General features: G+C 33.7%; 1 protein-coding gene across 6 annotated transcripts in view; it reads left to right on the forward strand.

The window, feature by feature from the left end:
* Positions 1 to 13,671, forward strand: part of LOC133191927 (dedicator of cytokinesis protein 9-like) — a 56,409-nt gene extending 42,738 nt beyond the window's left edge. For 3 of the 6 annotated variants that reach the window (XM_061327711.1, XM_061327702.1, XM_061327727.1), the window contains 11 exons: positions 286 to 343; positions 511 to 525; positions 1,581 to 1,690; positions 1,927 to 2,049; positions 2,185 to 2,295; positions 2,431 to 2,580; positions 2,727 to 2,937; positions 3,949 to 4,139; positions 5,824 to 5,924; positions 6,165 to 6,303; positions 11,494 to 13,671. In XM_061327711.1, coding sequence (XP_061183695.1) covers positions 286 to 343; positions 511 to 525; positions 1,581 to 1,690; positions 1,927 to 2,049; positions 2,185 to 2,295; positions 2,431 to 2,580; positions 2,727 to 2,937; positions 3,949 to 4,139; positions 5,824 to 5,924; positions 6,165 to 6,303; positions 11,494 to 11,580 — 1,296 coding nt within the window. In that variant the 3' untranslated portion in view covers positions 11,581 to 13,671. The remainder of the gene's footprint in view (positions 1 to 285; positions 344 to 510; positions 526 to 1,580; positions 1,691 to 1,926; positions 2,050 to 2,184; positions 2,296 to 2,430; positions 2,581 to 2,726; positions 2,938 to 3,948; positions 4,140 to 5,823; positions 5,925 to 6,164; positions 6,304 to 11,493) is intronic. The other 3 variants (XM_061327694.1, XM_061327720.1, XM_061327734.1) reach the window with 1 other exon arrangement.
* The last annotated feature ends 355 nt before the right edge of the window (positions 13,672 to 14,026 follow it).

Consider the following 14,026-nt stretch of genomic DNA (forward strand, 5'->3'; position numbering starts at 1 on the left):
TCAGATAAACTTCTGACCTTAAGTGGGGGTCATAAATTCCCTGAATGAGCTTGTTTACTCTTACTTGTGTGTTGTGATGAATTGTAAACCTGAACTACAGTTTTATTTATTTATTTATTTATTTATTTTTTTTTTGCAATGTGAATACATGTGTATGTCCTGTACATTGTCATGTTTAAGTATTAGTTTCTACAGTATTACCAGTATCAAATCATTCTCTCAAGTAATTTCTTGAGACACACTTTGACCCTGAGATATAACATTTCATTGTTTTTTTATTTTCAGGAAGCCCACTGCTTTATCCATATTGCTGCCTTAGTTGCTGAATACCTGAAAAAGAGAGGTTTGTGTTTTATCTTGTCAGTCAGGCATTTCTAAAGAAGACGAGATGAGCTTAGCTACACGAAACCCATGATTTATTGTACAAAGTCTGTATGAAGAAGTGTTATTGGAAATTTCATCTTATTAAAAAGTTTAAATTGATTCAATGTGAATACATACTCATGACAGGCAAAATAAAATCAAGTAAGTGAAAAATATTGACATGTAAATGTTGTACTTTTATAAAAGCATGATGTCATGTTTACTTTGGATTTTTTTTATATTTTAACTTTGCAGTGCCAAAATGTTGACTTCCTTTTTGTAGTGAAATTATGTCAATTTATTTATATTAATCAAGTACATTTTTAAGATACTGTAAATAACCCACAGCATGTCAATGGAATATTTGTGTTGCATATTTGTTTTTATTTTTGCTTCTTTTTTACACTTTGGTATGATGTATAAACACAGTTCTTATAACGTTAAGAAAGAGAACACTGCTCTCACTTGTCATATGTTAGGGTAGAAATTCTACTTAATGCTACAGAAGACAACACATACTCTGTGTATATATATCTGTATAAAAAATGAGAAATGTATGGTTTTTTATTGTTTACCACATTTCTTGCAGTCTTCTTTGGTAAACAAGGTACATTTTTCATCAGTAGATTTAGGGGCTGAAGGAAACATGAATTATAAAGGACAAATTAGAATTTACAGGTTCCCTCATTATCTGCATGTATAATGTTTTCCACAACTTCTGATTTTGGTATATGTATGTTTTATTATGGACCATATAGATTTTTGGGGTTACTATATTAATAACAATAATTAATTTTATAGCAACTTTGGAATATACTGTATACTTTCATGTACTAGCTAGTTTATTTTACTGCATATTATTACTTGTAAGTATGAATAAAAAACTCCACATAATGTGTAACAGTGAGCAAAGACACTGAAGTACAGTTGAAAAATATGAGTACAGTTTGATTCATAATGGTCATTTTGTTAACGTTAATTGAAAAATGGTCAACCTTAGCCACTAATTTTTTCATTGAAGATGATAGCAAAGTTCAAGAGTTATTCAGATATGATGAAATAGAGCCTGCAGAATTTATCATTTTAAGATATGGTTTATTTTGTAAAAGCACTAATTAAGAACTATAATTGTGAAAATTCTGGTTTAAAACCTCTTTTGACACTACATTTAGAATCAGATTCCTATTTTCATTTTGATGTTGAATGCTCTTTTATAGAATGTTTCCCCCAGGGTTGTACAGCCTTTTCTGGGATTTCCCCCAATGTGGAGGGGGATGAATCTGGAATTAAGGATGACTCAGGGATGCAGGATGTGCAATATACAGAGGTGGGTATTTAATCCAATGACCAGGTATAAAAGTGTATTTTATGTCATTGTAAATTGGAAATGATATATTAGTGATAATTTGCAATGTTCAAATTTGCAGTCCCCATTTAATTTAATGATTTAAAACAAATTATTTTCCTCAACTTTAATTTAGTCAAAACTTCTCTAAGTTTTATTACAGTACTATGATATTTCTCCAGAGATTGTTGTGGCAGTTATCTTTCTTTATTTGTTAGGACACAATGGTGGAATACTTGGAGAAGGCCTGCAGATCTATGGAGCTGGCAGAAAGATATGAAATCCTGGGAGACATTTATAAGCTGATCATTCCTATATATGAATACTCAAGAGACTTTGATGTGAGAATATGTATTAGTTGCTCGACATGTTATTTGAAAATGAAATCTTAGAGTTTATATTTTGGGCTGGAAGAAGCCTCTCTAATTCTTTCTTTCTTTCATTCTTTACAAGAGTGAATTCTGTTCTCTTTTCAGAAACTGGCCAGTTCCTATGACAGCCTGTCCAAGGCCTACACAAAGGTGGTGGATGTTACTGCCTCGGGGAAGAGGCTGCTGGGAAAATATTTCCGTATTGCTTTCTTTGGGGTATAATGTCACTTACATCTGTCGTTATAAAAACTTCACAGAATTCTGAACAATTATTTCTCAGTTGAACAGGCTTTATATAGATAATTCTGAATGCTTGCACTATTTTAAGTTTGTTTATCATTTGATTTTCAGTCCTCATTCTTTGTTGAGGAAGATGGTAAGGAATACATCTACAAGGAACCAAAGGTAACAAGTCTACCAGAGATCTGTGAGAGACTTAAAACCATGTACAGTGAAAAGTACGGAAAAGACACAGTCAAACTCATCATGGATTCTAATAAGGTGGGTGGGCCTAAGTCTTTAATGTACAATATTGGATGGGAAAACACATCCTAATGTAATGGTTGTCCTATTTGTAAAAGAAAAAACAACAAGAATTTTTGCCCAATTTCCTGACAACAATAAAATGTCTTTTAATCCTTAAACAGGTAAACCCATCTGAGTTGGACCAGAAGTTTGCCTACATACAAGTCACCCATGTGACACCTTACTTTGAGGAGAAGGAGCTACAGAAGAGAATTACAGAGTTTGAGAGGAACAATAACATCAAGAGATTTATGTTTGAGACACCATTCACAAAGGCAGGCAAAGCTAGGGGAGAGATCCATGAGCAGTGTAAACGTAGAACCATTCTGCTAAGTAAGCTTATTTATGAGTCTTTGAATTGTATGGCAAAAATGCTGTGAATAGAAACTGTGTTGTTAAGACAACTGAAATAAATCTTTGGTATATCTTGAAACCACTGACTGAAAAATTGAGGGGGGGGGGGGGGACTCTATGGTATTGATATTTACCAGGTATTTGACATAGAGTTGTTCAAGATACAGAATTTCCAACCATGGATTTGATTAATGGTTAGAGTAATTTTTAGCTCCCCTCAACAAAGTTGGGGAAGCTTATGTAATACCCTCCGCATCGGCATCCCAGGTTAAAGTTTTTGGAGCAGATTTCTTTTTAAGTATTTCTATGCCCTGTATTAATCAGGGATGCATGGAGGATGCTTCTAGTGTGTTTCATTGTACCAGTCAAGGTTTCAGATGCTGCAATTTTAGCTGAAGTATGACCAGGTTAATGTTTTTGGAGCAGGTTAAAGTTCTTGGAGCAGGTTAAAGTTTTTTTGATCAGGTCCCATTTCCAAGTAACTATAAGCTCTATATTGACCAAACTTGCATGGATGATACATGTAAGGATGCACACAACCATGCTTGCTTCAGATGGTGGATCTGACCTACATTTTCCAGATGAGTGACCAGGTTAAAGTTTTTGGAGCAGGTCTCATTTCCAAGTAACTATAAGCCCTATATTGACCAAACTTGCATGGATGATACATATAAAGATGCACACTACCGGTACTAGACAACATTCGTTGTGGCGAGCTCTGTAATCTCTGATTACTTACGTTTACAGGATAAGATTAAAGTGACAGATATTAGACCATTCTTCTGTTCAACTAACTGTAAATTTCTCAGCATAAATAGCTTAGAAAAAGATATTATATATTTAGATTATTATGTTTATGTTAACAGCGTCCCAAAGTTTTCCCTACATCTCTTGTTATATATTTAGATTATTATGTGTATGTTAACAGCGTCCCACAGTTTTCCCTACATCTCTTGTAATATATTTAGGTTATTATGTTTATGTTAACAGCATCCCACAGTTTTCCCTACATGAAGAAGAGGATAGAAGTTGTGAAGAAGACAGATACAGTCCTACAGCCAATAGAGGTGGCTATTGATGAGATGCAGAGTAAAGTGGTGGATATCAGGGAGGTGGTTAATCTGTCACGACCAGATCTCAAAAAACTGCAGCTCAGGCTTCAGGGATCTGTCAGTGCTCAGGTAAATAGGTGTTTAAGAAAGGTTCTACGTAGTCTCTGTGTGCTTGGTTTGGAAATTGCAACTCAGGCTTTGGATCTCTGTTAATGTTCAGGCCTCTAATTCCTTGCCTCACCTATCTTATTTGGCCTGCTGACACATAAGGCCCCAATACACTGCCTCCACCTCCCTCTGTTGCTGGCTGCTGCCCTTGCCTACACCCAGCTATTCCACCCCAGCTGCTACTGCTTTCTGCTCAGTTCTTCTCCAAGTTGTTCTTAGCTGACCATAGTCCGAATTATCTGACGTTTTCCAGGCTTTTTTCACGATTTTGATATTTTATGTGCCAAGAAAACATCAGAACCAGCGCCATTACGAAAACTGGGAATTCGCAGCCTGCAACTGGAGGCGGCATTCTCAGGTTGATTTTCGATGCTGCGAACCAAATTAAATGTCAAACTCACAACTTATCAATAGTACAATACTTTTAGTACTCACCAACATCGTTTTTTATGGTTCGCTTTTAAAATATACAATCCGATTAAAAAATTTTATCTGACTGTCTAGATTTGTTTTCATTTCGTGCATTTTAAAATCTTGCAAGTCCTGTATCGAAATGTGGAGTGATGTTTTCTTTTCATCGATATTTGTGAGTACTAAAAGCATTGTGCTATTGATAAATTGTGAGTTTGGCATTTAATTCGGTTCTCAAGTATCGAAAATCAAGTCCGGTTGGAGAAGGTGAAATTTCCAATTTTCGTAACGGAGCCGTTTCTGACGTTTTTCTGGCATGTTAAATATCAAAATCGTGAAAAAAGCCTGGAAAACATCAGATATTTCAGACTAAGCTGACCAATGTTCATGGATTTGTGGGTCATTCTACCCACAAATTTATGTCCCCATGAAAGATTACCTTGTCATCCTATATTCATAGAATCGTATGTATACACTAGTTGCCCACAAAATTACATCCCAACAAACAAGAAAAATTTTGGTTATCCACAAACAATGACCCTCCCCCCCCCCCCCCCCCCCCATTAAAATGATTCCACAGTAAATATAGTGAGATGTACCAGAGGAGTGTACATCGTGTCTTAACTGGATCTTGAAAAAAAAAAATGTTTAGCTCAAACTTATGAATGTTCAAGTCGGTAGAGGCAAGTAAATTGCAGAAGTGGTGAGTATATCATGACATATCTCAATGTACTACACGTGCAGTGTAAGATGCTTTAAGTGTAAGTATAGACAGCTTTGTTAGAGGTGGTCAGTCTGTCACAACCGGATCTCAAGAAACTCTAGCTCCAGCAGCAAGGTTATTGGTAAATATAGCCAGTTTTTAGTCTGTCATTGCTCAATTTCAAATCTCTAAACTCTGGATTCAGGGTTCTGCCATCGTTGATGTAATAATGTCAAGGTGAATTGCAGAGATAATCTGCCTTGATGACCCAATCATTAAAAAGAAACCTGTATTAAGTCTTCTTTGATTGTGCTTAGCCTCAAATACCCAAGTGTCAGTTGTTGCCTATGAGTCCCTCCCCCTCCCAATCCTTTTCAAACTGTAGTAAATATCTTGTCACTTAACTATTAATTAAATTTTTCCTGAAACATGTTATCTGCTTGTTTAATATGATCAATATTTTAACAAACACCTCTATGAAAATGCCATATCATTTAGAGTTAAATGTAAATAAAGGTTCTTATTCTACAGGTAAATGCAGGTCCAATGGCATATGCTCAAGCATTCCTGACCAAAGAGAAAATAAACAAATTCCCATTGGACAAGACAGACACCCTTAAAGCAATTTTCAAGTAAGTAAATAGTATCTAAGATTCAGGAAATCATGCAGAAAATTAAAAAACCCAATTAATGATAGCAATATGTACCATTTGCCTAGTAGTAATCACGCTATTTGTAAAATAATATTGAATTTTTTTCCAATTCATTGATACTACTAGCACTGCTGAGAACTAGAGCACAATTTTTCAGGAACCATTCCCCCCCCCCCCCCCCCATTTTTTAGTAAAATCCTACATTTTTTGACATTGTAGAGACTTTGTTTATGTGTGTTCTGATGCTTTGGAATTGAATGGTACACTGATAACAACAGAACAGAAGGAGTACCATGAGTCTCTGTCTGCAGGTTACCAGGAAATCGTGGATAAACTCTCCGACATGTTTGGAGAAAAGGTAAAAAGATTCTACCCTGTATCTGCTTGAAACCTTAAATCTGCATGCAACTTTTTAAAAAGAAAAACACTCATTAAAGAGAAATGGAATGTCATTCATGTCCTTTATATGTTTATATTTTTACTAGTTTGTAGCATTTTCGTATTAAAATGCTTTTATATTTCTTTAATTGCATTTATAGTTTATTATCAGTTAAATTGTAGCCACCTTCTTGATCAACCTTCCTGTTTAATCTAATATGCATGAATGTTATTACTGAATGCCTCTTATTAACTTGTTACAGTTTTATATATGACATGGTAAGGAGAGCTATTACAGTAGATTGTCACCTAACAGTACTAAATAGCGTGCTGATAATAGCATAATATTGTCTTACAACACCTTTTAAATGCTTTTGTAACACAGTAACTGTCAGTTATCAATCTGGTTTTCATTTTTCATTGAATTATCTTATAAATTCCACCAAAATAGTAAAGAAGAGGCCCATGGGCCACAATGCTCACCCAAGTCACTTTTCTGTCAAATGAACATGTAGATAAATGAAGCCCCTTGTCACTAAATTAAAGTTCATGATTTCATTGCAACACATTTATTGAGGCTTAATATCAACTAAAAATATTACAACCTTCTGGTTCTTGCAAATATCAATGTATTTCTGAATAAATTTTTGTCCCCCACTTTCATTGAAAGCGAGGTATATTAATTTGGGTCTCTTAATTTATCTGTCATTCTGTCTGTCTGTAACACTTTCATTTAAGGATGATATATGAAAAAGTACTTAAAGCTTTTGCAATGAAATTTTTTATCTTAACTTCCTATGACTGTAAAAAAGACCCCTGTTGATTTTATAGTCAAAAGGTCAAAGACCAAGGTCAGAAATTCATATATAGTTGAAATTCGGAATCTTGAACTTTGATATCTTGAATACCATGGATAAGTTGAAATGAGGTTGAAGTTCTAACCTTTTCTTAATTTATTGTAACATTGAATTCTTGAATAACTGGAAGTTCTTTCTTGGTCCCATTGAATTCAAGATAACAAAGTTTGAATGTAGTGCATAAGAAATATTCAGATGATAACTGGAGTTCTCTTTGATATTTTGCAATGAAATTTTTATATCATAACTCCTTTATAACTTAAAGAAGACCCTATTTATTTTGAGGTCAAAGGCCAAGGTTAGAAATTCATATATTGCTCTCTTTTAGCTTTTGCAATGAAAGTTTAGGTTCTAGATACTCTAGTATAAGAAAACTCCCTATTGATTTTGAGGCTAAAAGATAAAGATCAATCCATCTTTCCTTTATCCCTTTGCATCTCCATTTTTTTAGGTCTTTTCCCACTTATTTCGTTCTGAAGCAGAGGACAGAAATCCCTTAAATTAGCCTGCTCCCAAATAGTGGCCATAACCTACTCCGTAGGGTCATGTTTTTAACAAACTTGAATCTGTATTACATAGAAATACTGGGACTTATTCTTGTGAATATATTTTGTTTTACAATAGATTATATTCTACAATTCTTGAAAATTTTGTCTGGCTTACATGTATAAGTATACCAAATAACTATCTCATGAAAATAAGGTGTTGCAAAAAAATGGTGATCTGAAGTATTACTATATGTTAAACTTTGACACCATACTATGACACCATTCTTGCATATGGAGCAACTATGAACAAAGTCATTCGAGGATTCTATGTGGAAAATTTTGTCAAAATTAGTCCAGCAGGTTGAAAATCTTAATGTTTTATTGACAACATATGACAGACAGATGGACACATTTGTTCATGAGCCATTGGTTCAGGTGAACTAAAAAATCAGACATATGCAGTGTGACCAAATTATTCATAAAAAATATGCATTTTGGAAAAACACAAAGAAAAATATTATGTTACATATAATTACTGGATTAATTATCCCCAGCCACCATTTGCAATGCATGGCCTGTTAATTCCCAAGGAATGTATAATGTGCATTATGTCCTTGGCATTTAGGATTAGGGCATTCATTATGCTAGCTTCATGCATGGACAGTGTAAACAATAGAAGACATGTCAGTGGTATTACATCATTGACTAATTGTAGTGACTCAGACAGACTATGGTGATGTCAGTCCTAGGCCAGATGCTGTTTGGGTAATGGTAAAAAATTGAAAGGAATAACAAACAATAAAATGTTTGAAAGGGTTGACAACTATAGAATTTGTAATGAAGCTCACTGGATATTTTTTAATCCAAATTTGTCATGTAATTTTGATATGATACAAGATGCAATATATTTTATTAACCAATCAAGGGCCCTACTGCTATCTGTTTTCATCTTTCCTTGCGCATTAAAATTTGAACATTTCAGATTCTCCTCTGGAATGGGCCAGAACCAATTTCAACCAATTTTGTTAAACAGCATTTATGGGCAAAGGGTAACAAAAAAATGAATTTCTTGGTCTCTGCTGGCATTATTATACCGGTACTAGTAATTAGCATTGAGGCATCTACCAAAATTATGAAATTCATAGCCCCAGAGCCAGGGGCAGGGGTTCTAATGATAATGTGGGGCTCTATTGATAGTATTTTGAAAATGCATAAATTCTTTAAAAATCTTGTTCCCTCCCCCTTTATATATTTAATAGACAAACTATGTGCATAGATATGATGAGCAAGGGTGCCTCTTCCTAAATTTGGTGTTAGGGTTGGAATATTTAGATCATTTAGTGAACATGCATAAATTCTTTAAAAATCTTCTTCTCTCCCCTGTATATTTAGAAGACAAACTAAGTGCATGGTTATGATATTGATGAGCAAGAGTGCTTCAACCAAAATTGTGAATTTCATGGCCTGTGTGTCAGGGGTTATGGAGTTGTGGTTTGGCTCTATTATAATCATGTTTGGGAATTTTTTCTATGTTTAAAATTGCCCAAATGCTGAAGTAGTTAAAGCATTTGCCCTAGAGTTGTGGTGTAAGGAGTTGATCCTTAGTTAGAATCCACTGTGTGATGTGGAGACTGGTCCTTCAGATGAGACCATATAAATCGAGGTCATGTGTTGCAGTAGATCTGGCACCAAAAAGATCTGTCACTGCTCAAAGGCCATAAGTGCCAAATACAGGTCTAAATTTGCAGCCCTCCACTGGCAAGTGGTTGGCATCTCAATATGAGTGAAAAATTCATGAAGAGATGTTAAACAAACTCTGCTTTAATAAAAGTTATTTCCCATTGTTACTCACTTGTGCTAATCAATCATTGTAAATGATGTAATTGTTAGGTAAATTGAATAAAAGAATTATACAAGAATTTTTATAATATAAAGAGTTGTGGAGGGGATATAGTAATGCACCATGTGTGTGTGTGTGTGTTCGTGGGTGGGTTAGTTTGCCTGTGTGTGAAACTGAAGTGACATAATTTGCACTGGGATCGAATGTTGCCTTGCTTTATCTATATATACGTATATTTTTAATTTATTCATCTATTGTCTGATCTTCTCATATTCTAATCACATAAATAAAATTAAACAAAGGGATAAAATATAACATACAGTATTTTGCTTTTCCAAGTGAAAATTATAATTGAGTTCTATAAAACATTTCCTCTGAGAGTCCAGGTATTTGTAAACAGGCTTTGTGAAATTGCAATGTTCTTGAATTTTGAAGAAAACAGGTTTATTTCAGTACTTTCAGTGAAGAATCAAAATATGAGCACACCCCTTGATCCAAAGAAGGAAACGTTTTGCGATCTTCAGACACAGTTCTATCATGATTATATACTTGCCCATTTTAGATCAGAAGTTGCTCTCTATACGAAATATTGAAAAATAGCGTAAAAGTTCATCATATCAGTTTTTGTAGGTATTTTCAGGATATGGGGAAAATGATGCAATTCATGACCTCATAATGCATTGACCAGCCAGAAAATTATGTCATTTTTGATAGATATGGAGTCACTAAGAGTCTTAATGATATTTAATACATTGTCAACTCAAACTAAGCAGTTTCACTTTTTCAGAAATTCACAGGGCCAAAAAGGCCCTTAGTGAACCTTGTTCTTTGTATAGTTCAGCTGTGGTATCTTGAACATTGATAAGTTGAAGTGAGTTGGAAGTCCCATCCATGTTTTCTTTACTTATATTAATCTTAATATTTTGAACTCTAGGATATCTTGAAGTTTTTTCTCAGTGTGTCAACTTTAAGATATTGTGGTTTGACTGTACCTAGCACACTGGGTCTATTATCAGCAGACCTTTTCAGTTGATATGTCTTAGAACCTCTTGGAACCTTTATATCTTTGTTCCTGTATTTCACTGGGTGAGCATTTGTAGGTTATCTGATCTCTCTTTTTCTTCTTTTTGTTTTAGATGTTATTGTATATGTGTAGTAATGATTTTATTAATGATTAACCATCACAGACTCTCAGTTATTACAGTATGAGATCTCTGTTTAATTAGTGTAAACTTGTACTTCTTATCTTTTCATTTAATATGTTTAACTAGTTTAAAACTAATATCCCTAAATAAAAATGAAGTTAAGGGGTTTAATTTTTGCATAAAAAGCATATTCTTAATTATTCCTATTCATGATTTCAAGGATTACTATTGTTCTGTATCAGAATCACCAGATACAGGTACAGGTTTAATACACATGATTAACATCATGATATTAATGTTACTGCCATCAAACCTGGTATCATAATTTATTGTAAATGATAAAGAATATACACAGTTCCTTTTCACAAACTAACTTAAGGGAAGAATTACCTATAAAAATCAGACACCTGTGTTATGGCACACATTCAATCTTATTTTTCATTGCCACAAAAATAACTGAGAAGTCCTAAAATGACTCTGCTCTAGTTTAGTAATATTTATCTCTTGGTTGTGATTTAATTCTTTATTGCACAGGAAATCTCATATTTCAGCTTTTGATGCTGCATTTCAGGCATGTCTGGATCACATTGCTATTATAAACATCTTGGACATTAAAGTTCTATTCAACACTTTATCAGTGCATTACATGTACAATGAAATCTGAAGAAACAATGTGTCTCCTTTATACGTTTTTTAATTGTTGACAAAGATGTTATCATAACAGTATTAGATGTATGATTAAATGGAAATTAGGATTAATGTGTAAAGAGAGAGTTTCCCTTAGATACAGATATGATAAAAGTACCAAGATCTGTAACTCAGAACTTCCTTGCTTTACAGATTTTTTCTGGAGAGCAGGGATTCACACCACGAGGGTCAACTGTGTTCAACATTGTCAGTGCCACCTCTGATGTTAGTTCAGCGTAGTACCACCTGATGTAAGCAGATCTGATATTAACCTCTCCAAAGAGCTGACTCAAGACCACCCCCTCTGATGTTGGCTCATTATTGTATCATCCTGATCTTAGCTGATCTTAGATCCACCATTGTGAGCTTGTCACTGGACCAGAATAGAGAATGGCCTTATTTGACTGAAACAAGGTTCCCACAAAGAAAGCTCACAGAACATTGCTTTGCAATCAGTGCTTGGGTTTTCCATGCAAATTTGCACTCAAAACTTTAGGTAAATGAAAAGCATATCATTTTTGTTGGTTTGCAATGAATACAGTTTATCTGATTTTTTTTTCTTCCTATGTGGACAGTAACTTTTCTGTTTATATCAGTTAAACTAGGAGATGATGTGCTATTTGGAAGATGTACTTGATCTTTTGCAGCCTGCTATTGAATTTTAAATGTTAGTAGTTGTAAACCAGTGTGCTTGATTTTTTGTACCGGTAACGTATTTAGTTTTTATGTACGGTATATTTCTCCAACACTGTTATACATATGAGTGAAGAACTTAGGTTTTGTTATAATTTGCTTAAGTATATTTGTTTCATATTTTTCTGTGTACATTCATTTAATATTTTATGATGATTTCCTATGCAATTGTTAAATATGCACTTTAATTTTCACTTCGTGAGAGGCTTGTAGAATGCTTTTAGCTGACATTGACTTAATTAATTATCGGGGTAAAACACTCATTTTACAAATATAATATAGATAAAATATTTATATAGCCATATATCAGAAAACATCAGTTGCACATCAAATGTCTTTAAAGAACAAATGTGTCAGAAGAGCACATTTATTTCCATACCTGCCATTATTGAACAAAAAGAAGAACATGAATATTTCATTGAGTAACTTCAGGATTGCTCAGTAAAATTCTTATCAATGCTACATTTTCATTTGGGATACATTATGACCTATGTTTTGGGAAGTACATGTATATGTAATCCTTTTTTTTTTAACTGTTGCAATATAAACATTCCCTCTTTAAAATGGTTTTGGGTATTTATCATCTTATATCAAAAGATAAATTAGCATTTATAAAAAAAATCCAAGTAAAGATGTAAATTTTGTAGTCTGTTCAATGAATCAACAGAACAGTATTTTGAATGCTCCATTTATTCTGGTAAAAATTTCTAGCCAAAGGTTTGATCTTTAGGAGTGCATTAAGTATTATTTCACCAATTCTGCTTTGAAATGAGCAATTTCTTCACACATTACTGATCAAACATCTTTACTAGCTCATCCTTTTAAAAAGAATAGATCATTCGTTTGCATGTGATAACAATTTACGACTGCGTTTATGGGATTACTGGCGTGAAGTTTGTCACTATATAGTTAGGAGCATTCTTTTTGCAGGTTACATAATTATACTTTTAGGTGTGGCTTTAGTAGGAAGGGTTCTGTGTATTATTTTTTATAGCTGGCAGTTAAAACAAAGTCAGCACTGGTTGACTCGGTCATGATCAGTTAAAATTACATAATGCAATATACCTATTTCCTCAATAATCTTACAGAATTAAAATTACTGCTACATGAATGAAAAGTTGGATACATTATAATGAGAGGCTTAAAGAGAAGTATTGATAACTTACACAGGGAATTTTATTTGTGTATTGACAGAGAATATCATTGTATATAATCAGGTTTGGGTATTTTATGGGGTAATATAAGCTGTAGGGTTTATGTACTTTACAGCGTCATTAATTTTAGATTCATTTTACCACCTTATCTCTTTGTAGAATCTCCAAATCTATTGATGTTTATTTCCTGTAATTATTTATTATTAAATGGTTAAAATGAAGCAGTTTAATGCAAGCCCACAATTTGTTCAGTAGTGTTGTAGGAAGTATGAGACTATAATGCATATTGAAGGATGATCTGTAGATTTATGTTGATATAATGTCATTTAATCTGTGTTGACTGTGATATTTGTGATAATAATTTTATTATTATTATAATTATTATATTTGCTTTATGCGGGCAGTGTATCACATTCTCAATTAATATTATGTTACTATATGTACTTTATGAAAAACACTTAATCAAGTAAAATCATGAAACTCCTGTCTGTTTTTGTATTTCCAGGATAATATACTATTCAGTGTTGAAGTGCTATATTGAAAAATACATGCGCGGATCTAGGTGGGGGGGGGGGGGGGTGTCCAGACCCCACCTGGAATTTGCAGAGTTACTAAAAGTATATACTAAAGCAAATGAAGAATGACTTTGGACCCCCCCCCCCCCCCCCCCCCCCGAAAACATGGACCCCACCATTACCACCATGAAATAGGTGCTTCCCACAATCTGGAAATGGATTTTATGTTTTTTTTTTTGTTTTTTTTTTTTCCGTTTTTTTTTTTTTTTTTTTGCTTGTCAAGAAAGAAGAAGGTATGGTTTTAGCTTTATTGTGCCCTAAAAA

This window comes from Saccostrea echinata, unplaced genomic scaffold, assembly GCF_033153115.1.
Source record: "Saccostrea echinata isolate AGI-Se365-2 ecotype Australia unplaced genomic scaffold, CSIRO_AGI_Sech_v1 ptg000001l, whole genome shotgun sequence".
In the NCBI taxonomy this organism is placed as follows: domain Eukaryota; kingdom Metazoa; phylum Mollusca; class Bivalvia; order Ostreida; family Ostreidae; genus Saccostrea; species Saccostrea echinata.